The 26,377-nt window shown below is 28.2% G+C and overlaps 1 protein-coding gene across 6 annotated transcripts in view; it reads right to left on the bottom strand.

Moving 5' to 3' along the window:
- LOC107443623 (transcription factor AP-2) overlaps positions 1–26,377 on the bottom strand; it is a 188,899-nt gene that overhangs the window by 118,556 nt on the left and 43,966 nt on the right. For 3 of the 6 annotated variants that reach the window (XM_071184188.2, XM_071184190.2, XM_043046802.3), the window contains exon 1: positions 9,192–10,559. The exons of 2 other annotated variants lie outside the window; for them this stretch is intronic. In XM_071184188.2, coding sequence (XP_071040289.1) covers positions 9,192–9,194 — 3 coding nt within the window. In that variant the 5' untranslated portion in view covers positions 9,195–10,559. Of the gene's footprint in view, positions 1–9,191; positions 10,634–26,377 lie in introns of those variants that run through there. One more of the 6 variants, XM_071184191.2, reaches the window with a different exon arrangement.

Raw genomic sequence — 26,377 nt, 5'->3', positions numbered from 1 at the left:
ATGGACATACTATTGAATCGGTTACCTAAGCAAGAACCTTTTCTAAGGTCTAAAGAACAAATGACAGTAGTAAAGTAAAGAGATAAACAGAAAAAGTAATAAACATGCAAGGAGATAATCTTGTTTACTCTTTTACTTTTCTACAGTTATTTGGTGTTGAGACACTGAGGAAGGTTCTTATTTAGAAAAGCAAAACTATGGTATGGTCATTTCTGTACTTTAACCCCTTGCCAGTGTCGCTCGAATCCAGTTAGGGCAACTACTACGTGCTACGTGGTAGAAGAAAAACTCGTTTCTATTTTGTGAAGCCCGAGCTGAGTTCGTTTCTACTTTAGGATACTTAATTCACTATTTTCCTAATAGATGGCATTAGTGGTCTTAGTTTTTCACCGATTTCAGTCGAGGGAGGGAAAATGTGGGTGATGCAAAGAGTGCGATATGGGCTTGTGAGCATTTGGAATATACTATACTGTAAAATATTGGTAAAATTTATGTATTGAAAATCATATTGTTGTGTTTTTATATTATATTATACTAGTTATATTATATTTAGCTTCAAAATTTTGTTTAATTTGCTCTAATTGAAGAAGATGTGTGTGTAATCCATTGTTTTTTTATGTGTATGTAAAAATTATATATACAGTAGTTATTGCATTTAAATTTTTATTTTTGTAATAAAATTTTTTTTATAACTTTTATAATAATATAAAGAACAAAATTAAACAGTCAAATTTTTTTTTACATTTTTGGTCCATTTTTCTGAAATATATGTCACTGTTAAGGGGTTAATTATGCTGTTTTTTGCTTCAGTTATAGAAATATTATCGATAAAATTTATTTAAGCTGAAGAGTAATCAAAATATTTAAGAAAAGAGCTTATTGAAGCATTTAACTTTTCATTTCAAAACGTTTTTCCTGATATAACAAATACATTTAAAATATATTTTAAATTATGTTAATTTCTATACAGTGATCATTATCACATACTATTTATTATATTATTTCCCTATAAATACGAAAATGTACACCTTCTTAGGTACAATAAATTGTGAACGAAATCTATGGAATCGTAAATGAGGAATTGTGGCATTTATTGTACATATAAAATGCTTTAGAGAATATTTAAATACATTTAAGCGGGTTTTAGATGCCTACACATTTATACTTGTGAACATATATATCAATTTACAACTAAATGTTGAAATTAAAAACACACTTTTGCTAATATTAAATTAAAAAGCGCTAATAATACTAAAATTTAGTAGTATTAAAATACAAACAAATTGATAAATTAAATTTAAAAAAACTTATGTAGTAGACCATTCTTGACACATTTGATACATCAATCTTAATCTTGCTTGTCAACACAAAAAACATCGTTATTCCTATTTTAACATATGAAAATTTTCAAACAAAAATAATCCCCATTTTTTTTCTCAATCTGAAACATATTTTACTTTGAATATATGTTTATTGTATTTTAAAGGACTATAAACAAAATAACATATTGAACTTTAGGTAAAAAGGAGGAACGACGACAAACATATTTCTGAATTCCAAGATTTCAATTTCAAACAGAAAGGAAAAAACAAGACATATTTCGTCATTTTCGGATGCATACTTTATAAAAAGATAGAATAAAATCAAATATAAAAAAAACACAAGCAGAGATAAAATATCAAAACAAAAATAAAACTTTAAAGAAAGAAAAGTGCATTTATTGTATTTTTAAATACAATGGGGAGTTATTTCTTTCTTTCATAATAGAAAAAGCGACTTAGGAATACGCTTACATAAAACTAGTATTCATGTTTAGAACATAAATAAATAAAGCAACAGCGTTTTATACCATACTGTTATTCGAAATAAAGTGGTTTCTATATAAACTTGTATTCCATTTTTTATTTACCATAAGTATACATAAATATATTTATGCCCACATGAAGTAAACATATATTTTATCATATTAAAAATATATCGAAGTCCTATACTTATAATATGCCTTAAATTTAAGAGAAGTTCGTTTTGGCATTTTTATTTATTGTTATTATTTGTTTCAACTAATCTAAAATCTAGTAAAAATAACTGTTTTATTCCCTCACTGCTTGCCTAATTTAATAAAAATAACTGTTTTGTTCTTTCACTGCTTACTATATTTAGTAAAATTATAAAAACACAAAATTACTAAATATTAAAATAAAATATAATATAAAAAATATATAAAAAATATATAATTGTGTGTTTGAAGAACAGCACTTCTTCAGGGGACACACTGCCTGCAAACACACAGGATATTTTTTATATATTTTTTTATATTATATTTCATTTTAATGTTTAGTAACTTTATGTTTTTATAATTTAATAAATACAAATTTGGTTATAGCTGTATTATGCGCTTTTCCAATTTGAGTTTATGAAGTTAATGTTCAATGTTATTTTACCGTCCATTTTTCAATATTTATTAGAAATTTGTGTTTGGGTATATTTAGTAAAAATAACTGTTTTATTCTCTTACTGACTACTGCACTTAGTAAAAATAATTGCTTTATTCTCTTATTGCTTACAGTATTTAGTAAAAATAACTGTTATATTCCCTTACTGCTTATTGTATTTAGTAAAAATAACTGTTTTATTCTCTTACTGCTTACTATATTTAGTAAAAATAACGGTTTTATTCTCTTACTGCTTACTGCATTTAGTAAAAATAACTGTTTTATTCTCTTACTGTTTACTATATTTAGTAAAAATAATTGCTTTATTCTCTTACTGCTTACAGTATTTAGTAAAACTTACTGCTTTGTTCTCTTACTGTTTACTGTATTTAGAAAAATATCTGTTATATTCAAAACATCAAGTTCGCCCAATTAATTATTATGTACTTTTATTAGAAAGTGCAATAAAACTATTGCTTTTTAATAAACATCCCAATTTATGTAATCGGGATTTTCAATTCTCAACAAGTTACCACGAGTTAGACGTAGTACATAAAGCGCGATTCTTATTTACGTTATTTGCGAATAAAAATGGACAATTTCTATATCAACATCGTTATTAATCACACACGCGTATTGCTTAAATCGTGGCTCTCTATTGTTGCAGATAGTCGTGAACCACTGTATAAATTTAAAAAGAAATAAAAACAAGTTTAATCAATTAAGCAATAGTTAGCTTAAGCAAGCAAACTTTTCAGACTTGTTTAATTGAAAGTTGATAACCAAATGTATTGCATAATCAGGTATCAAATTACTGAGATTTTTTCGCATAAAAGGACTTTAAATTTTGCAGCACAAGATAAAATATAACAAGGCATAATACGAGGGTTGCTATTTATATTTCTGGCCTTGGTAACAGTAAGTGTTGCTAGGCGACCGCAGACGATTTTAATCGAAAGTTTGATATTTTTAAACATAAATTCAGCAGACGATTTACCATTATAGCTTCATTTGTGTTGTTGACAGTAAATTGAAAAGTTCTTCTCTTTCAAAAAATGGAATTGATTCGTAAACATTTTCGTGCCATTATTTTTCATAACTTTCAACGTGGATTGTCAAGACAAGTGTGCTTCGATGAACTTAACTCTTTATTCAGCGATAAAGCGCCATCCTACAGCACTGTAAAAAATTGGTATAACGAATTTAATCGTGTTCGATCCAGGACGAATCCCGTGCAGGTCGTCCAAAATCCGTTGTTGTGCCAGAAAAGATCAATGCTGTGCGTGAACTGATAAATCAAGATCGTCATGTGATATACCGTGAGATAGAGGCATCTTTGGACGTTAGTATGACCAGCATCAATAAAATATTGCATGAACATTTAAGCTTAAAAAAAATTTGTTCGCGTTGGATCCCGCAAAATCTGACAAACGCTCAAAAAAAAGGCTCGTGTCGATTGGTGCAAGGAAATGTTGGAAAAATACGTTCAAGGTACATCAAAGGCTGTGTATAACATCTACACAGGTGACGAATCATGGATCTATGCATATGAGCCGGAAACAAAACAGCAATCAACTGTATAAGTCTTCCAAGACGAGGCAAAACCAACAAAAGTTGTTCGAGGAAGAAGCACATCGAAACAAATGATTGCCTGTTTCTTCGGCATTAACGGTCATGTGGCAACAGTGGCGTTACAGCAACGCAGGATGGTCAATTCTGAATGGTACACGACCATTTGTTTGCCAGAAGTCATCGGAGAAATTCGAAAAAAGCAGAAGAACAGGCGAATCATTCTTCATCATGACAATGCGAGATCTCACACATCGACTCAAACAAAGGCATTTCTGACGGAGCGAAAGATCGAACTGATGTGTCATCCGCCGTACAGCCCTGATTTGGCACCCAATGACTTCTTCTTATTCCCACACATCAAAAATAAATTACGTGGACAACGATTTTCGACCCCCGAAGAAGCGGTTGATGCATTCAAAACGCATGTTTTGGAGTTACCTCAATCGGACTGAAAAAAGTGCTTTGAAAATTGGTTCAAACGCATGCAAAAGTGTATTGATCATCATGGAGAATATTTTGAAAAACAATAAAACCAATTTCGATCCTACATATTTGTTTTTTCATTATTAGGCCAGAAATATAAATAGCAACCCTCGTATTCATTTACAAGATATAATATTAAGATAAATAACAAGATATAATATTCATTTTCTTATAACAAATTATTAAAGAAGTAAGAAAAAACAAAGCGTCGGACGATTCTATAGTTTTATTCTATGGTTTTATTCTTTCCCAATCAATGAAGCTACGACACTCACAATAACGATTTTTGTTTTTAAACAAAGTTTTTAAGAAAAAAAAACACAAAATCAAATAAGTAAGCAAACCTCTTCACTTCAGTTTGAGTAAATGCAATCGTCTGCCGCAAATATGATTAAAGTCCCCCTACAACAATTTAAGCGCAACTTTTGAAGGCGTACGAATCATTCTTAATCAGTTAATCAATAGCGGTAGAAGATGTTATTTCCAATTACGTATTTATTTATTTACTTTACAGTACATTATTTATTGAATTCAGGGGGGACTAGTTCATCGTTGAACGAACAATTTAATAAAACTCAAAAGAGATATAAGATAAACAAGAAGATGTGCAATCGGTAAGAAATAACTGTTCTATCCCACTTGGAGTATCAAAGGGGTAGCATTAAGAGATGGATTTATACCCGTTATTGATGTTTTGGGAACAGATATACGCTTAAGTTACACGATGTTAGATTGCCTGGAAATGAATAAAACATTTACGAGTTACAGAGCAGCTCAGTGAAACATAAGTTTTTAAATAAACTATATTTTTTACCTAAAATGTTTGATGATGAATATAGATAAAAAGAACAATAAACTAAGCATACAATATTATGATGCAATCAATTATGCTCACCTCTTTTTTTTATCAATTATTTGTATTGAGAATACTTTATCTAAATAGTTTTTTTCTTTAAATTTATGAATTTAAATTTCGTTTTTAATTTACAAAGTTATCTACATTCTGTGTACTTTTTGTTTCTGAGAATCATAAATAGGTTCTTCTTAGACATCTACAATTATATCATAAACAGGTTTTTCATAGACACATTTACATCATCCTTTTACAGGTTTACATCATAGATTGACTTTTCGTAGACGCGTTTATATTATGAACAGGTTAGTCTTAGACGCGTTTATATCGAAAATGTGCACTTCTTAAGTGCGTTTATATCATAAACAGGTTCTTCTTAGACATGGTTGTATGTCATAAATAGGTTCTTAGACGCTATTTACGAATTCTCATATCGTAAGAAAAGGGAGAAATATTTTCTATCCCCCTACTTTTCGTTTTTCGAAGGCACAAAATTTATACCATCATAATACACATTATCTCTCTCCCCGAAATCTTACATAATGTTAAAAACTCTAAAGAAGTTACACAAATCAAAGAGAAAAAGCGCCCTTACATAGTCATCATAGGAAGCAAGCGCTTTCAAGATATGTTTAAGTTAGGTAATAAGAGAACATTGTTTTTTTAATCAATTTAGTTTAAAATACTTTATAGTATATATGGCTTATAATGTACAATGTATAGTATACACAAGACTTTCCATGTAGCATGAGTGGAAATTTTTATCTTCTAAATATTTCGAATAAGAAATATTTCCATGGTTATAAACTATAAATAATTAAGACATTTAAAGTTGAGCAATAAAATCGCTTAATGGGTTATTTAAAAATTAAGTAACTATTTGCTTTGAATCATTAACTATTCAGAACTCGTAAATTTTCTCGTGTAAAATTAAGAAGGAACTAATAAAACATGAATTTATATCCATTTTATTTTAACAGCCAAAAGGGTTTATGAATTCTCAAATCGCAAGAAAAGGAGGAAAATATTTTCAGCCTCCCCACTTTTCCTCAACGAAGACACAATGTTTACACAATCATAACACATATTTTCCCTCTCTCCCGAAATCATATTTAAGGTTAAAAACTCTAAAGAAGTTACACTCATCAAAGAGAAAAAGCGCCCTTATATAGTCATCATAAGATACAAGCGCTTTCAAGATATGTTTAGGTAAGGTAATAAGAGTACATAGGTTTTTTTTTTTTAAAAAAATAAAAAATAAGAATGAATCTAGTTTAGAAAATTCTATAGAGTGTAAAGGTAAAGAGAAATTTTTTTTTAAAAAAAAAGAAGAAGAAAAAGAAACAAAATAAAAGGAGCTAAGGTTGGAAAACCCCGAGGTAAAGTAAATAGAGAGGCTGTGTAAAATTTTTCCGTTTTGCTCTTTCTGGAATCGTAATAAGAAAAAGGAATTCCATGGAAACTGAACGTTTGTCGCATTTTACAGTCGAATATTCGAAGAAGTGAGTAATTATCGTATATTTATCCGAAACATAATAAGATTTTTACGTTTGGAAAAGAACAATTAAAAATTGATGGGTTTTGACGACAATGAAGTATTAAGTTTTAATTTTCAAGGCAAATTTCTGAAGTGATTTAAATTTGATTGAGATGAAAAATAAATATGTCGCTTAATGTAATGTTTTTTCTTTCTTTAGAGTTCTTTGTTTTTAGCATTTTATAAAAGTAAATTTCAGAGAATTAATGAACATTTGTCAGTAAAATAAATAATAGATCTGTATTTAATCATCTGTATAGAGTAAATAAAGTATATCTCATTTTCTGGTTCTAATTTTGTTCATGAGTGTTGATTGGAGGAAAGGAGTTCTTAAATAGATTTAATTTTCAACAATCATATTTGATGAAATTGTGATATCCTTTAATAAATAGGGTATTCTATAATGACCACCCTTAACAAATATTTTTAGAAAAGTATAAATATGTATGTAAGAAGTATCTATTTTTTTTATAAAAATATCTTATATTTTTAGAAAAGTATGCACATTACACGGAGAAAAAATAAAATTATCGCACTGTATGTCAATAATATTTCTTGTGAAAGAAAAACATAACTCTGATTAATATAACAAAAATATATAATATTAGAACTATTCATTTATAAATTTTTTCCATTCGTACAAAAATGGTTTACCGGGAATTCAGGATTACAAAATTATAATTCATATTACCACACATTTAGTAGGAAATACGAAATTTAAGAGTAAATTTAACCAACTAAATGGTTCTTATGCCATGCTCTAAAGGATAATGATAAAAATTTCAAATTTTACAACATTTACCAAATTTTAGCAAATATTATGAAACCTTATTTTATTGTTAATTTTACTAAATTCATTACCAAAATGCTTAAATTAAAATTACCGAGTTTTGTGTTGTTCCCATAGATCCAGAAATACTGTAAATTTTATCATATTCTGACAGTTTTAACTATGCGTCTTTTTTTAGAAAGAAGAAATCTTATCAAATTTTGACGAATCATTAATATGAAAAACGTCAAAAACCACTTAACTATTTAGAAAATGACTTGTTATTAAGTAATTTCACAAATTAATATCTTTATAACTTTCAAATATTTTTTAAATGATACTTTGCATATTGAATAGAGCTATTGATGAAATTGGCCTATGTTTGCTCTCATAATTAGAAACGTTTATTTCATACAGAGAAATCGGTAAATGAAGCATCATATGTTGCTAAAGCGCTTTCTTCATTCAGTATCAATTTTATAATTCATGAAATTTTACATATTTTTTAAAATTTAGTCTTGCAAATTTATATGCTGTTGTTGTTTCGCAATACCAGAAAGTCTGCTTGGGAAGGAAAATCATGCGTCTCATGTGAAAATCATGTGAAGGCAAGTCTGCTTCAAGGAAAATTATGTGTTTCTTGTTTTTCAGTTGCGCCATCTATTGCTGACAATATGACTTACGCCACACACGCACACGTCACAGCCCGTTTATAGAGCGGACCCATTCATACATCTTTTCATTCATCTGCAAATCGTAATTTTGATCTGAACTAGAGAACTATCTATTTACAATTCAGTATCCCCAGAGTGATCAAATTACTTAGCATTATCTTAGAAATAGTAATGATTTCTCTTCATTTTTAAATGAAACAACTATAATTGAAAGATATTTTCATTTTCTTTATGTTAAAATTGAGGAAAAATAATACATTTCGCACTTCGATAAAAGATTTCATTTCATTTAAATACTCTTATTTTTCCCCATTAAATACTTTCATTCATACCATCAATAAGTCCATTTTTATTTACATTTTATAAAATAAGATATACACCAATTAAAGATTCACTCATATGGTTTAGGTTTTTTCAATATTGTTGTAACAAGAAATGGGATAATTCTCAACTGAGCATTTTTTTTTCAAAAAAAAAAAAAGAACGATCAAAGCAAAAGTAACTTATTTTTATTAGTATGAGCAAAAAATAAAATGAATGAAATTATCATTTGTTACGCTTTAACATTATTTTATGTTTATTAAGAAATTATAGTGAGAATTGCGATTAATAATACCGTTTAATAAAAGAAGACACAAATATATTAAAACGTATGCAATACGTCTAAAAAATGATATGTCTTGCATTTTAAAAATATTTGCATTTTATTTCCTTCTATTTTATAGCTTACAATTGGTAAATATGCTTCAAAGTGAGCAATAATAATGATGAAAAAAAATATTTTGAAAAATGTATTCTAAGTGTTCTTTCATAAAAAAATGAATGAAGAAACAATTTATAAACAAACGATTTATAAACAAATGAAACTTACCATGTTGCTCAGATACGGTGGCAACAGATCAGTGAGGTGTGACAACTCCACTTTTACACCCGTGGCGACAAATGGAACAAATGATGATGATGGCCCAACCCGGGCTATGCTTAGGGGTTTTTCTTCCCCTACTTCACTCAAAACACCCTCAGCAACTGAGAAATCAGATAGTTACGTAATCATCACAAAACGGGAATACAGTTCTTTGAATCCTGATAAAAAATCTTCTTTTTCTTATTTGGGATGATTTGTCAATCATTTCACAAGTTTGATGAATTAAATTGTTTCTGTGATGAAGACTTACTGTTTTTTGACAAGAACAGAGATAAGAATTCTTATAAAATAATCACAATTTTTAAAATAAAAAATAAAAACGAAGAAATTTAAGTTTCGGTCCAGTCAGTTCTTAAGAAATGGTTATTCTTATATAATGGTAATGTAAGGATAACATTTCTTCCTTGTTTTATAATATCAAATATGACTATGTAATGTTTACTTGCAGGCAATGACCTTATCCATAGCTTATTCGAAAAAATATCCCAAAATTTTATGAGAATTAAAATAGTTTTTGATATATTTTAAAGTTTATTTCATAAAACATATAAATACCATAATTCTAATCCATTCAAACCTTTCATTGATACTGCATAAAGAGAAAGCATGCACAAAACTTGTAGAAGAAACAATTCGCTCTAAAAGTATCCAAACAAAATCATTCTAACAAATTTACAGTTTAACATGGAAAAAAGATGAGGATGCTATTCAAACTCCTTATTGAAATAATGCTTAACATTTGCAGATGATAAAATTAGTCCAAAAGTTAGCTTCAAAAATACTATTTTACACGGAAAGAAGATTACATTACTATTGAAACTCTCTGATGAAAAATTGTTCAACATTACTAGAAGAAAAAGAAATTGATCAAACGGTAGCACCAAAAATGCTATTGAACTAAAGATACGAATCAGTTATGTTTATTTCTTGACTTTATTTATGTTATTTTTCCAATGAAAACAAAATATTTAATTGTTAATAAAACTCTCCAAACCTTACACAACAAATGCTTTTAGAAAAATATCTTTTTCTTTCAGATGAAAACCGCAAATATCCAGTTGTAATTAGTTCATGATGCCACCAAAACACACAGCCAAAACAATGTCATTCACCCTTTGTGGATGTTGAAAGGTATCAATAAATCTCCAAACCGATAATTTCACCATAAGAAAAAAAAAATAGTAAAATGGAATGGATCCAGAAGTCTATGGCCAGTAGATCCCGTGACACAACATATGGAGTGAAATGCTTCGAAAAAGTGCGGCCTGTCCAGTGATAAGATGGCACTTGTCCGCCGAAGGCAAAGCAACTACCAAAGAGGAGGCTTAAAACAGTTGAGGGGGTTTGAATTCATTACCCTTCAGCCTCGGGGAAAGGAAGATATATTCAATATCAAATAGCTCGCCTTTTCCTTGCAAGAATATCATGACAACTATTATCATTCATTTAATCATTTTTCTTCTTCAATTAAAGAGAAAGAGAGATGGTTTCTTAGATTTTATTTCTGCCTGACAGTTTTAAATGATTTTAAAAATTGTTGTCGCTTGTTGATTATCATTTGATAATTGCTATTAATCTCTTAACAATCATTATTTAGCTTACAGTGCAAATACTGAGGTTGTTTATTTTATCGTGAGAATGTTTTCAGTTTATTATGCAAATGATGAGTATGATGCACTTTAATGTAAGAATTGTTTACAGTTTTTTTATGCGAATGTTAAACAATGTGAGTTTCATAATAGTTAGTTTTTTTATACAAATAATGATTCACTTAAATAATTCATTTTAATAAATGTTTTCAGAATGAAAGAATGTTTTCAGCGAATGCTGAGTATGATTCATTTTAGAGTAAAAATTTTTGAATTTGTTATGCTAATGCTAAATATTGTTAGTCTCTTAATAGTTATTTTATTCTACAAATAATAATTCATTTAAATGATTCACTTAGGATTATTATTCACTTATTATTTATTTAAATGATTCACTCATTTTAACGAATATTTTCAGAATGTTAGAATGTTTTAAGTTTATCATGCAAATACTCAGCAGGCTTCATTTTAAGGCAAATATTGTTTTCGGTTTGTTATGAAAATGCTAAATATTGTTAGTTTAATTAAATATTGATAGCTTTTTTTATGCAAAAATTAAATGTTAATTTTGCCTTACAAATGCTAAATGCAGTTCATTTTTAGAAATGAATGATTTTAATTCATGGTGCAAATTCTAAATGCTGTTTATTTCAGCATGTAAATACTGAATGTTCATTTTGTGTAAGGAATATTTTACTTTATCGTGCAATCCTGATAATGCTGAATGTTCATTTAATGGTGCAAATGCTGAGTGTTGTTCATTTCATAAAAGGAATTTTTTTTCAGCTTAGCATGCAAGTTCTAAATGCTATTCATTTCAACACGTGAATGCTGAATGTTTATTCTATCATATAAGTGTTGTTTTTTTACGCTCAGCGAACACAAAATATGGTGTATTTTAATGTAAACTTAATATAAAATAAACGGTGTCTTTTTCGTCTTTTTTGTAAACAACAAATTATAATTATCCAAAAAAAAATTTTCTAAGGTAGTAAGAGCAAAATAGCATAATGCAAAAGGGCGCAATGCAAAATAATTTACTAAAAATTCAAAATTTTCGAAAAAATAATTTTTAAAGTTCCAGAAGGCATTATTACTAAATATCACATCTGCTTATTTAAAAATCCACTGAACTCTTGCAACTTGTCAATCGTTTAATTGAACAATAAAACCACAGGAAAATTCGTAATTATCAATCATTATTTTTTCATGAAATATGAAACTGGAATCTTTCCTTTCTTTTTGTTCTTAAATATATATTTCGGAAGAAAATCGATCACTAAAATTTTATTACACGATACGTTGGAATTTCTGGAATGTCGTTTGGTGGTCGCTTATTGGTTTGCAATGCCATTCCCTTCTGTTGCCATCTCCTTCTACGGAATTTTTTCTAACGACAGCTGTTCTTGTTGTCTTAACTTTGTTACCTGAAGAACGAAAAGAAATTAAATTCAGTGGACTGTACCGAATTCGGAATAGTGTTTGACCCTCAGGGATTCTGCTGTTTTTAAATCAATGAAAGTATAAATGGAATGTGGAGTAATATTATATTTTTGACTGAAAAAAAAGGAAAATAAACTAGATTGCATTTGATTGATAAAAAGTTGTTCCAGGTTTTGAATCTTGCTGAAATAATACCAAAAAAAAAATGTTAATTATGTTTCATTAAAAAATACCTTTTTCCTTAATTGCGCAACATTATTCCTTAATTAAGATTGAGAGAAAAACTTTAATATGTATTATCAGAAATATAAATATAAAAATTGACATTCGAAAAATAAAATTACTTCTATAGTTTTTTTTTCGTATGTAGTTTATTAAGAAACTTATATGTACTTTGCAGCTGTGTGCATGATTAAAAACATTTCAAAAAACATATGTGTAATGTAAAAGAATTTCTCGCACTCATCAGTTTATAATAAAAAATTCATATAATATATATATATATATATATGAATTTATACACACACACACACACCCATATGTACATATATATATATATATATATATATATACATATATATATATATATATATATATATATATATATATATATATATATATATATATATATATATATATATATATATATATATATATATATATATATATATATATATATATATATATATATATATATATATATATATATATATATATATATATATATATATATATATATATATATATGAATTTTTAACTAAAACAGCAAAACGATATTTGTTCTTATAAGAATTTACAGACAACAATCTAATTTAAAATACTGCATGCTAAAATTTTTCTATCGTTGATAATTTTTTACGATCTTTTTTCTTAAAAAGATATTTTATTCTTCATGATCATAAAAACAATTACGTTTTTAATCAAAAGAGAACAAACTCTTCAAGGAATAAAAAAAAAGGCTTCTGTAAAGCAAAAATTAAAATAGAAAAAATTCTGAAGACATTTTATGTAAGTCGTTTACTTAAAAGTTCAAGAGTTCATAATGAAATCAGTCAAAAGTAGATTTCTGTTTCTTAAAGCTTTAAAAAAAATGTAAATAAAAAGATTCTTCACATCCAACGCAAAAAAACAAACATATTCCTCTGCTTTCTTCAAATACTGATTACATGTTCAAAAAAAAACAAAACTCAACCTTGATTAAGTATCCATTTTTTTATTATTGCAATTACAAGTAGATTCTTTAATCTGTTTAAAATCCGACTTCCCAACTAAACTCCCTAGAGGCATTGGGGGAAAGCGCACACAAGGGCGCCATTGAGTGAAAACTGTCTTACTCTTTGCTACCGTGGCGCCCTCTATTAGACAATAATAAAAAGCTTTTTCGATCAAGTCTTAAAAAAGAAACGAACATTCAAAAGGAAAAAAGGGGAATTAAAACTTATCTTTTTGTCTTAATTTTTTAGCTATGCTAAATGACAAATTTAATTAATTTTGCGCATTTAGTTCTAATAAAGTAAAAGATAAAAGCTGTTACTTAATTAAAAAAGAAAAACTAAAATTTCTTTTAAAAACTAACTTATATAAATATAATTTATTTAATAAAAATTAATATTATATAAATACACTTAAACATTAAAATGAATACTAATAAGATATTAATTTTTTTTTCACAAAAAACCAAGAAAATTTAATTTACAAAATAAAATAAATTGTTTTTTTACGAAAATAAACTTTAAATCAAGCAATTTTACAATAAGGTATTATTCTGAAATTAGTTTTAAATATGTTGTGAATAAAACTTTACATTCAATAGAAAATCAAACTTTTATCTAATTTTTACAACAGGTAGAAATTTATATTAAGTTGAAATTTACATTTAATGGAATCAATACCATTTAATAAGTTAGTTATTATCTTAGCTACATTAGTGCTGCACTAAAAAAAAAAATTATAAACCTGTTAGAATATATATAGTTAAAATATATTTGTTTGGAATATATCATATTTAGAATTTCAACAAGTAAAATTTTTATCATTTAGTTTATTTGAAGTAGTCGAAATATTAAATTCGAAGTATTCTTTGCAAATAGTTGAAAGTTAAACCAAACACAATGTTCGTAAATTGGAAAAATATGTTTTAGTTAATAAATTGTACCAGATAAATATATTGTTCAAAATATCCAACAATGTCAACAAATAAAGCTTCAAACCTATGACTCCCAACTTACTTTGCCACAATTACGCATTAACTTATTTTATTAAAACCTGAAAGACTGGCTTTTTGCAAATTAATTAATTTTTTTTCCAACTAACATGCACTGAGAAAAAAGTATGGCTAAAACTACTAAAATGTGGTCAAATTTAGCGTGTTTTTGGCTCTAAGAGAACACTTAAAAGCTAGTTAATTTTTACCGAAGATTTGGTAATGATTCTGGTAAAATTTAACAATAAAAGATTTTAAAATATACGTGATACGTTTTGGTAAATGTGGTCAAATTGGATAATTTTATCATGATACCTTAGAGCATGGCATAAAAACCATTTATTCGGTTAAAATTAATTTTAAGTTTTGTATTTTTGCTAAATGTGTGATAAGAACTACAATATAAAAATCCAGAATTTCCGGTAAACCGTTAACATATGAATGAAAAAATTACCAAATAAATGGTTTAAATACCGTATATTTTGGCTTGATTAACCAGAATTATGTTTTTTTTTTTTAAAAAAACCCAGAAATATCATTACCATGCAGTACTGTAATTTTATCAGAATTTTTCCCTGTATATTTTATTTTCAAAACGTTATCATTTAGTATTGACTAATCTTTCAAATATTCTTATCTCAATGCATTATTGATTTTATGCAAAAAGAGGACAAAAAAGTCATTGAGATTAAGCAAATTAAGTATTAGATATTAAAAAGGTCATAATTCTTTTTTAAAAAATAAAAAAAACTCTTCATCAATTTCACGAAATATAAATGCTATGATTTAAAATATAAATGCTATGATTCACGAAATATAAATGCTATGATTTTATAAATGCTATGATAATTGATTGCATATTAGTTTTAATATTTGCATATACAATTCTAAAACACATTTTAAACTAAAATTTAATATTATTTTTTTCTTCACATTTTAATAATTCGAATGCATGAAATTATTTTTCTGCGAGAAGAAATTTATTATGCAGACACTTTTACTTACTTTCTATTACTTCATTAAAAATATATAACTTAATGTAAAACTTGGGAGCAAATTGTTCCCTATTTATTGTTTAATTTTCCATCATTACAGTGAAACTCGGGTAAGTTGACTACTTTCGATGCATAAGAATTTTACGTACATAAGAATTTTTGTTTCTTATTTGTTATTTAATTTTTCAGTAGTAAAGTGAAAACCGTGTGAGTTGACCACTTGCGGTAAATTGCTTTAGTGATCAACTTAGACAGATGGCCTACTTATGTAAGAGGATAAGTCATTATTTTTTAGGTTATTCTTACATATATAAGAATAACGTATATAATATAGGTTACTAACTATGTTAACAGTTTTTCCATATTTTCAAGTCACAAAGGAGTTTATATTAGCTCTTTAAACTATTTAACCAATTCAAAGAAATTCTAGTACATATCATAATAGAATAGAAAATTATCTAGACATTTCTTTCTAGTTGGTTAGCTTATGAAGGGCTTAAAAAAGTATTTAAGAACACTCCTAGACAAATTTGACTTATTTCAGCGGTCAGATTATAAACGGTTTGCTCTGTTTTAGTACATAGGATAAATTCAGTTCTTGATAATAGAGAATAACTTAAATAGGTGGTCAACTTGTCAGGTTTCGCTGTATATTGTAATTATTAATTTTAATTAATTTCAATCAAATATTACTTTTTGAACAATAGTTGGTTGGTAGATATGCATTTTAGTACACTGATTTTCTCTACTCATCCTTTAAGTAAGGTAATTTAAAAAAAACAAAAACAAGATAAATGAACATTTGGTAATTCCTGGTATTTCTTTACAGCTTCAAAGTGAGTTTTTTCAGTTCTCTACAATATTACTTGAGGTAATTAAGTTTCCTAATTATAAAATAACAATTACTAAATCTGGTAGACACTTTTACGCTCAGTAGTAATTTTACATACAAATTTTATGAAATTTTGAATTCCATATTTACTTTAAGACTTTAAATAATATTTAAAATATTTATGTTAATTATATTAAATAATATTATATTAAATAATATTCATGTACGTTTTTATCACCTCAAAAATTTTTTAGACCTAAACGAATACCAACAGAATGGTAGTTATTTTCAATGGAAGGTAAAAATGGTTAAATTATCTTTGATAAAATATTGTACATTCAAAAACAGTCTATTCAAGAATATATTCCTGTCCGTAATCTAACAAATACTTTTCAATGTAAGACATTATAAAATATTAAACGAATAATTTCCTTTACAAAATGTATGATTTCCATTACAGAACAGGTACTTACACTATAAAACATAACATTTTAATCATAAAATGGATACGTTCTACTGTGAAAAGGATACGTTCCGTAATGAAATCGCGTACTTCCACTCTGAAAATATTAAAATCAACATCATTTGTAGTTTTGATTTATCTTCGTACCGGAATAAATAATGTATCTGTATGTGCAGAAATAGTTAGCGCTTACTTAATTCGCTATTTTTTCAGAAGTATTCTAAGTTTTAGACTGTATTCTAATTTAACAAGAAAGAAAATCACTCGTACAATCATTCTGTGTATTTTTCAGTTTAAAAAAATGAAAATAACTTTATTTTATTTTTATTATTATTATTTATCATGAACACATGTGAAATAAACCATAATTACATTGATAGTTCGTCCATATCAAGATTAAGATATCCACTGCGACATCATGCAGAGATTGAATTAGATTATCAAATTTATTAGACAAAATGCTAGAATTAAACTTTATGTTGCACCAAGTATAAGATATTAAATTTATAGTGCAATATACACAAATCAAAATTTATAAGACACTTAGCATGCAATATTATATTTTTAATGCAAATCACTTGAAATAAAGTATGCGTGACACCAAGCATAATGTATGAAATTTGTTGAGTGCAAATTACTTAAATTTAAGTTTGCGTGATATGAAACATAAAAAAATCAATTTTATAGTGCAAATTATCCCGAGCAAAATTTGCGTGACGTTAAGTATAAAGTATCAAATTTATAAGTATAAAATATAAAAATCATACTATTTAAAATACTCTGTATAATTCGCATATGATGAGTAACCCACTCAATCTTTTTAAAATACATATCTTCCCTTTCAGTAATAAAACTCTCACATTTGACAATTCAGCAATCCTTGAGCTGCATTTCGTTAAATTTGAGAATCATTTTAACGTAATCACGCGATTTGTTACGAAACGCGAACTATCAAATATATGACGAGCATCTTTCCTCAACAATGGAACCTCATCGCAGTGCATTATGGGAGATTCTTAACTAGAATGAAGACTATAGATGATTGGAAATGAAATGGCGACAAATTCGAACTGCCTGTATCGTGGTCAAGGAGTTGTCTTCGTACCAGGAAGATCCCGAGTTTGAATCCCGCTTCGGGCTTGGTTGTAATTTATCTATATGGTGCCTACGTTAGATTATTTATTAGAAAAGTTTAATGTATTAGACGCTACTAAGTTTTTTTATTATGGAAGAAAAGAAGTCTTGCTCTAAATGCTTTTTAACTTCAACGAAATTCATTTCCTTGAAGAAGGGACGATAATTATTTCGTCAGTTTGAATGAAGTTTTGATCGGAGCATATACTAGCAAATATATTCATCAAAAACAAAGAAAATTTGGTAAAATTTGACTGTCCATTTTTTACAGTGTTCATAACAGCATAAAAGCAATGCCTCCATGTGCCATTCTACTAAATTGGAGATAAAAAAAATTTATTGCATTTGCAAAAAAACCCGCACGCTAATCGATTGAAGTGATCATTGCATTATTTTTTTTTTTTCAGGAAAAGGGCCCCCACTAACAGGATTCGCATTCTCACTCTGTTATTTGCTCCTTTTTCTCGCTTTGCCGCATCTGTAGCTTTGCATGTGAGAGAGAGCCCCTAATTCTCTATCTGACATCTGTGCCTTGATCCCTCGGAAAAAAATAGGGGGGGGGGAGGAGATTTATCTGGATAGGGATAAGGATCAAGTGAGCAATCCAATTGACCAGTTTCATGAGGAGGAAAAAGACTCAATCGGGGGTGGCCATATGTACTCAAAGCTAAAAGGAAAATGAAAGACGTTATATAGCGCAAAATGAAATTATTGTTCGATTCTAATCGAATTATCAGCTTTTGTTTGCATTTTTTATATACCACTGCCCACTTCGCATGCTAAAATTGGTTTATTTTGAAAGCGGCGAAATATTAGTACAGTATAAGCTGATCCATAAAAATGTCCGCAGTCATTGGCAGCCTATAGAGAGTGTAGAGGAAAATTATAAGTTACTTTTTATTATTTCTGCTCTTAAATGCTTTTTACGATAGAAGAGCTAAGTGCCAAGCTGCATTCTGAAAAATCACCCGAGTTTAGGTTCGAAAACATGCTGTGTTCTATGATGTGAGCACATGCTATGAACTTAGCATGTTTACATGGCATATCTGTGTGATCATATTATGTTTTCTGAAACAGATTCTTCTAAATTCATTAAAATGTCACTTTTAAACTTCTTCCACTTCAAATCCTATTTAAAAAAAAAAAATAATACGTGTACTAGGTGCTGTTAAAAATTCTTTTTGCATTGCGAAAATATAAGATGTTTGTTTTAATTAGATAAATGAATAAGTTATTTTAAAGAGTTTTTTTAAACTAAATGTGTGGTAATATGAACTATAATTTTGAAAGCCAGAATATTCGGGAAACCGTTATTATATGGAAGGAAAAGTTACTAAATAAATGGTTTAAATACCGTATATTTAGGTTTTATTAAACAAAATTATATTCTTTTTTTTTAACCAAAAATGTCATTACTATGTTATACGGTAATTTCACCAGAATTCTTTTCTCTGTGTATTTTTAGAAATTTTTTAGCAAGATTACTCTGAGATTCAACTTTTGAAACAATAGTACTTTTTATCCGTCCTTATTTAGTTCAATTGTTTTGAAACTTAAAACGATCTGAAAAATTGCACTTATACCTAACTTTAATATTTTTAAAATAAAACAAACAACATTTTGAATCAAGTAAACTCTACTTTGACTATAAAGTGCTTTTTTGCAAGCAATTAAAAAAAATTCGAGTAATGTCAGCGATTGTAGAAATATGTAAACGTTAGACCCTTCCTTTTTAATTTCCAGACACTTTTAAATACTTCTTTTTTTTTATATAATATCAGCACTTTTTTATATTTTTTATTTGTATTTGTGATTATAAACAAATGTTTTAATAGTACCGTAAGAAACTTTTGAAATTGAAAAACGAAGGACATGTTTGTAAACATTTCAAAATACAATCAAGTGTTGTTTGTTTAGCTAACATTTAAGATATACAAACATCGATTTCCTGATCAAATCTTTGCTTACCACATCAAACCACCTCAAATCTTCCTTCACTTTTAAACTAATCATTTCAGCATTCCAGCGAACGAATTTCAGTTGCTTTGACACTTTTTTTTATCTCGTAGGTACAAAACGTCGTTCCAACGTCAGAATTACGTCGTGAGTTTTAAAATCACCCTAGGAATTCCAACATCAAAACATGCCACTGCGGTAGAGTTTAATCTCTCACCCATCAGAGCAAGCAATAAATTCAAAATGAAAGGAGGGACGAAAGACTTAATAGAAAATTGCTGGATAGCATTTTGCGATGAAAAGCATTTGCCACAATTTTTATTTGCAAATATTATCAATTATTTATTTTTTAATTGGTGAAGATTTTTCACTTTTTATTTATTTATATTTTATTTGCGAATATAAATACATTTTTTTATTAGAGCTTTCGATTTATTTTTTGTTTACTTTCAATTTATTATTATCATTTATTTGCAAACGCTTTTCATGTTTTTTGTTTTTGTTTTTTTGCGGATATTAGCACTTTTCATATTTTTCCATTTGCGAATATTAGCATGTTTCATATTTTTTTATTTGCGAATATTAGCACGTTTCATACTTTTTATTGACGAATATTAGCACTTTTAATATTTTTTTACTTGCGAATATTAGCTCTTTTCATATTTTTTTATTTGCAAATAAGACACTTATTTATTTTTATTAATTTTTCGGGCAAAGGTTTTCTTTCTTTATTTTAGTTGCGAATATTAGAGTTCTTCGTTTTTATTTGCGAACATTAGAGCTTTCCACTTTTTATTTGCAAATATTAACCCTTTTCATGTTTTAAGTTAGCGATTATTAGTATTTTTCCAAGTTTTTTTTTATTTGCAAATATTACTACTTTTCATTTTTTGAATTGCGAATGTTAGCAATTTTTTACTTTTTATTCTGAAACATCATCATTTGTTCACCAAATTTCAAAAGAAACTAACCGAAGGACGTGAGCATTGAAAAATGCAATAAAAACGCAATTTTATTTAAACTGACATTTAAAATACAAACATCGATTTCCTGGATCAAATCATCACAATCACCGCCAATTATTCTCACTCCAAATCCTCCATCCTTCTCAAACTACCCATTCCAGCTTCACATCGAACGAATTTCAGTTATTGCAACCCTCTTTATCTAGTGGGTACATTACATCTTCCCGACATCAGAATTACACCTTGAGTTTTCTAATCACCCTAAGAATTCCAACATCAAAACACGCCAGAGTTCAATCTAACAAGCGACAAATCCAAAATGAAGGGGGGTGGGGAAGGCAAAAGGCTTGATAGAGATGTTGCTGATAGATAGGGAAGGACATGTAATAATAACTCCACATCCCTCCCGTGGGCCGAGGTCAGAACCATGCCAAACGACGCCCTAGTTTCTCATTTAACCGCGAGCCTTGATTAGATTTCAAATTTTATGCACGCGCAAGCCCAAAATTGCGGTTCCCTACAAAATTAATCTAGGTTCGAGCGGGATAATTTAATTGTCGGCTACAACCGGGATAACTTGGGGTGAGAAGAGGTGGTGGTCGTACCCTTGGGAAGCTCTGATGAGGGGCAGAAAACTCCCCACACCATCGCACTACCGCCATCTTCCCTTTTCTGCGTGACGTGTTTCGCAAATTCACACCCGACGCGGTAACTCGTAAACTTGCTGGTGTCGGCAAGTGAATACGATGTGCTGGATTTTATCCCAATTTCTTTCCCCTCTAACGATGCTACTGTTTTGAAATGGGGAAAAAAATTTATTCCCCTTATTCCTAAAATTATTGAGTGATCGCTTCTTTTTCTTTTTCCTGTTTTCTTTAAGCATAAGATTTCGCGGAATAACTGAATTTTCTTATTTAGTTTTATTGACAGTAATCATTTTGGGGTGAAAGTATCTAAATTTGCTTAAAAAATTTAAAAAAGCTTCAAAATCGTTTTAAACTTAAATTATGTATTAAATTTGATGAGTGACTTTAAATGTTTGCGATTGACACTAACGAAAAATTGAAAAAGAAAAAAACATTCTACATAAAGTCTTAAATTTTATTTAAAAATTTAAAGTTGAAACTTTTATTGCTTTATTCCTATCTTGCAGCAATTAGCGAAATTATGTAAGTTTATTGTACTATCATGTTACAGAACTATATAAAAATAATAGTACAATAATGAGATATGAGTACAAAGATGCTATAATGCCACGTTACAATAATGCAGCAAAAGTAATGTTAATGTTCCCCATAGCGAGATACTCGAATGAGTACAATAGCGGGTTATTATAAAGACAGGTTACATGACTGTAGCAAAAATAATGCTAATGTATATTATAACGAAATATATATTTTCAATTATATTAAAACATAGAGCTTAGTAAGAACCAAGTAAATTCTGCAAGTTTTTTTTTATCGAATTAAAACTGAACTTGTTTCGTGTAATTTAATATAAATTTATTACATATCTTTAGATTTATTTTTATTTTTAATAAATTCTTAAGAATAAAAAAAATTAAATTAAATACTAAAGATACTTGATTGTCTAGTTAATTCTGAAAAGTTATGCAGAAAACATTCACTTCTAAAGCCAAAGCTATTTCCATTTTATATGTTTTGTATTTGAAATCAAAACAAACATTTTATTATGGCTTCCTCTTAAAAGTTTTGAATTTTACTGAAAATTTTAGAATTATTAAAGTTTTTCAAATAATTCACAAAAAAACCTTAAGTAATTCTATACGCAAGTTTATCATCGACAAGTAGAATAACTTATTTAGCTTTTTAATAATTTATGGTCATGAAATATAGCATGAAACACCGGTGTCTTTTTCTGCGTTAAAGGTAAAATCTTCCAAACAGTAATTTTTCAAATTTGCACCTATCTGCAGATACTTATATCTAAAAGAAGCAGTTATACATTGTTAAAATTTCTTTCATTTACGAAATCAATTATTGACAATATTTTGAATATGAATGAAACGAATATTTTTTCAGACTACTTTTATTTGGATTTTACATTATAGCACAAATATATTTACGATAATCTGATAGATTGTTTTTAGTAACTATTAGACTATTTATTATGATAAAACATTTCAAAATATATTTTTGACTGTAATTAGAGCACCAAAATATATATATATAAAAGGATCATCGGTGCCCCATCTGCGTCAAAGAGATAACCTTGAATATTAGGAGAGAAATTTTATTTATAAAACCATTTCCATCACGTATGTTTTATATTTAAAATCTAAGAAAACATTTCAGTAAAGAGCCTGTCGTAACATTTGAATTAAACTAAAAAGTAACGAAAGTCAAAATGACTCAAATAATCCCGACAAAACTCCGTAATAAATTTGCATGTGATTTTATCATCGATGAGTAACGAACTTTTTACATTAGGCTTAAAAATTAACTGAACTAACGATCAGGCTCAAGAGCTTTGACTTGGACAAAAAATAATCATCGTAGCCTATTTTAAATGTAGATATGCACTAAAAAAATATCGCAAATTAAACTACTCAAAAAATTCCGCAAAAACAGACCAATCAGGACCGATGCCGATCCGGATAATTTTATTTTATTTTATAACCGTAGTTGAACAGCCGACCCAATTTTTTGAGTTAAAGACTACTCATGTTAAACTCCATAGCTTTGTAATTTTGAACCCAATCCAGATGACAAGGGAACTCCTAATTATTATCAATTATTGGGATAATTAAAGTATTGCCTTCGAGGAGGACTTTTTGATGGAACTAACCCGCATTTGCGTTACATGGAGAGGAAAGCCTCCCACCGTTAGACTGACGGCACAGAGAGACTCTAACCCATGATACGTCTACCACTGAGGATATTTCATGTCAGCACTGTGGTCAATGCAAGCTGGATGCGGAATTCGTATCGATTTGGATGATTGAAGAACTTCTCTTCACATGGTTTACAAGTTTAAAACTGACATTTGTAGTAGAGCCTATTATAGCGTACTAAAAAAGGCATCTCTAAAAGATTTAACTTTTCTAACATTTTATTTTTTGCGACATTGACCAATTGACATTTCAAAACGAGCCCCCCCCCCCCACCCACATTGAAAATGAAGAAGAAAAAAAATGAGAGGTTCTTTTCAAGGTCACCAAAAGACAAAAGAAAACATATTTTTGTAAAATAAAAAAGCATTCCTCGTGATTTTTTTTCTTCTTTGTTTTTGCAAAAAGTGGAAAAAAAACGCATGGCCCTTGAACGATCCGGATAATTGGACAATCCGGAAAATTGCCGCTCAGTTAATCTGTGCTCAACTGTATATTCTTTATGCAAGTTTATCTTCGTGAGAATTGAAACATATGTTTTATACGTAAAATACATTAACAGAAATATTGGTTTAGCGCTGAACTACAAAACATGTATTTTGAGCCACAATGCTGAAAAAATGTACTCCAAATTTTATAAGGAGATAAATTAAATCCATGTCACCATTCAAAATTATTCATATTATTGAGTAATCGAGCTTAAGAAGGATTATATATCATGATAATATGGGTACAACTTGGTACATTATTATTGTTGAAAGAAATTTGATCAATATTATCTCTCGATGAGATCTATCCCTATGACTTTGATTTTGATTAACCCTGAAAAATTATGAAGAGAACATTATTTTTTAAAATAATATCCATCTCCGTCTTATATGTTTTGCAAATATCTAGTATTTAACCTATTTTATATTATACTAAAAAATATTTAAAGTTAGAATGACTCTAATTGCCACAAAAATCAACAGTAATGCCATAAAAATCAACAGTACCACAATGATAAATTAGCATGAGCGAGTTTATCTAGTTCAGGGGTTTCCAACTTAATGAGGCCGGGGGCCACAATTAAAAACACCAGTCAAATGGCGGGCCGCAACTTCGTCAAAATTTTATATTGGACTCTTTTACGTTTGAAGGAACATTAAATATTACTGTCAGATTTTTATCAAGTTGTTCAAAACAAAAATATTGAATTGCAAATTATAATAAATATTTTCTTGGATGCAAAACTTGAGAAGAAATTTTTTTTGCACCGTTGGTATATTAAATTTCACAAAAATAAGGAAACTAGTTTGCTTTTTTTCACGAAAGAAAAGTATTTTAAACCCATATAGATTTTTTACGAAAATTGTCCGCAAAAAAAGTGAAAACTAATATATTTTAGTTAGCAGGCCACAAAAAAAAAAGGCTTCGCGTGCAGCAAGTTGGTAATCACTGATCTAATTTATGATAAACTACCATGAGCTAATTTATCATTGATGGACAATGAACTCATTCCCTAGGCTAAATATTTCTACAACCGGTATTTCTTAACATTATGATTAAAAAAATATTTATTTCGATTACTTTGAGTAAAAACAAAGTCAGACTTTCCATAAGCTTCGGTATTTTTTTATTTTATACTATCTTATCATTCATGGCATATAAGAATTTATGACATTAGGAATTCTAAGGTAAATCATGGTCATTCTTGTTATGTGATTTTAATTTTTAACAGTTAAAATCGGTAATTCTATATACAAATTTAACAGCTATTATCCAAGCAAGTTTATCATCGACGAGGAATAAAACATTCCTAGGTTTAACATTTAGCCTAACAAATAACAATAAGTCTTGGACATGTTCTAAAATCTATTAAAAGTTAGGATTGCTTTGTTAACCATAAAAAGCGATGAAAAGAATATATTCACCATCCAATATGCGTTATATTTCCAAGTATTCCAGTATGTTAGTTTTTTAAAATTTTCAATTATACTAAAAATATCAAAAGTTAAAATGACTCAAATAATTCCCATAAAAACCGACAGTAATTCTTCATGCTTGTTTATCAGGCACGTACAATAAAACTCGTGCCTTAGGATTAACATTTCTACAACCGCTATTTCTTAGCATTATGACTTAAAAGTATTACTTCGGTTACTTTGAGTCATGGTTTCTTCCATTAGGCTATTAATTTTTGAGAGAAAAATCAATAAAATGACAATAATTATTCATGCAAATTTGTCATCAATAAGTGGCAAAACATGTGTCTTAGGCTTAACATTTAGACCAACAAAAAACAATAAGGCTCTGACATGCACTAAAAACTATCACAAATTAGCAACTGTTTGGTTAACTCTTAAAATATATGAAGAGAGCATTTATTTTAATACCAAATTCATCTCCATTCTACATGTTTTATATTTGCAAATATTCCAATGGCGCCTATTTTAAATTTTGAATTATACTGAAAATATTGGAAGTTAAAATGACTTAAATAATTCCCCAAAAACCAACAGTAATTCTTCATGTTAGTTTATCATCGTCGGGCAATAAAACTGAAGCCTTAGGCTTAGCATTTGTACAACCGCTATTTCTTAACGTTATGACTAGGAAAAGATTTACTTCGGTTACTTTGAGTAAAAACAAAGCCAGACTTTCCATAAGCTATCGGCATTTCCTTATGCAACCCTCTTTTTTATTACATTGTGGAATCTTT

Source organism: Parasteatoda tepidariorum, chromosome 10, assembly GCF_982258835.1.
Source record: "Parasteatoda tepidariorum strain Cologne lab strain chromosome 10, Ptep-v5.0, whole genome shotgun sequence".
NCBI lineage: Eukaryota > Metazoa > Arthropoda > Arachnida > Araneae > Theridiidae > Parasteatoda > Parasteatoda tepidariorum.
This window is presented reverse-complemented; position numbering and strand designations above follow the sequence as displayed.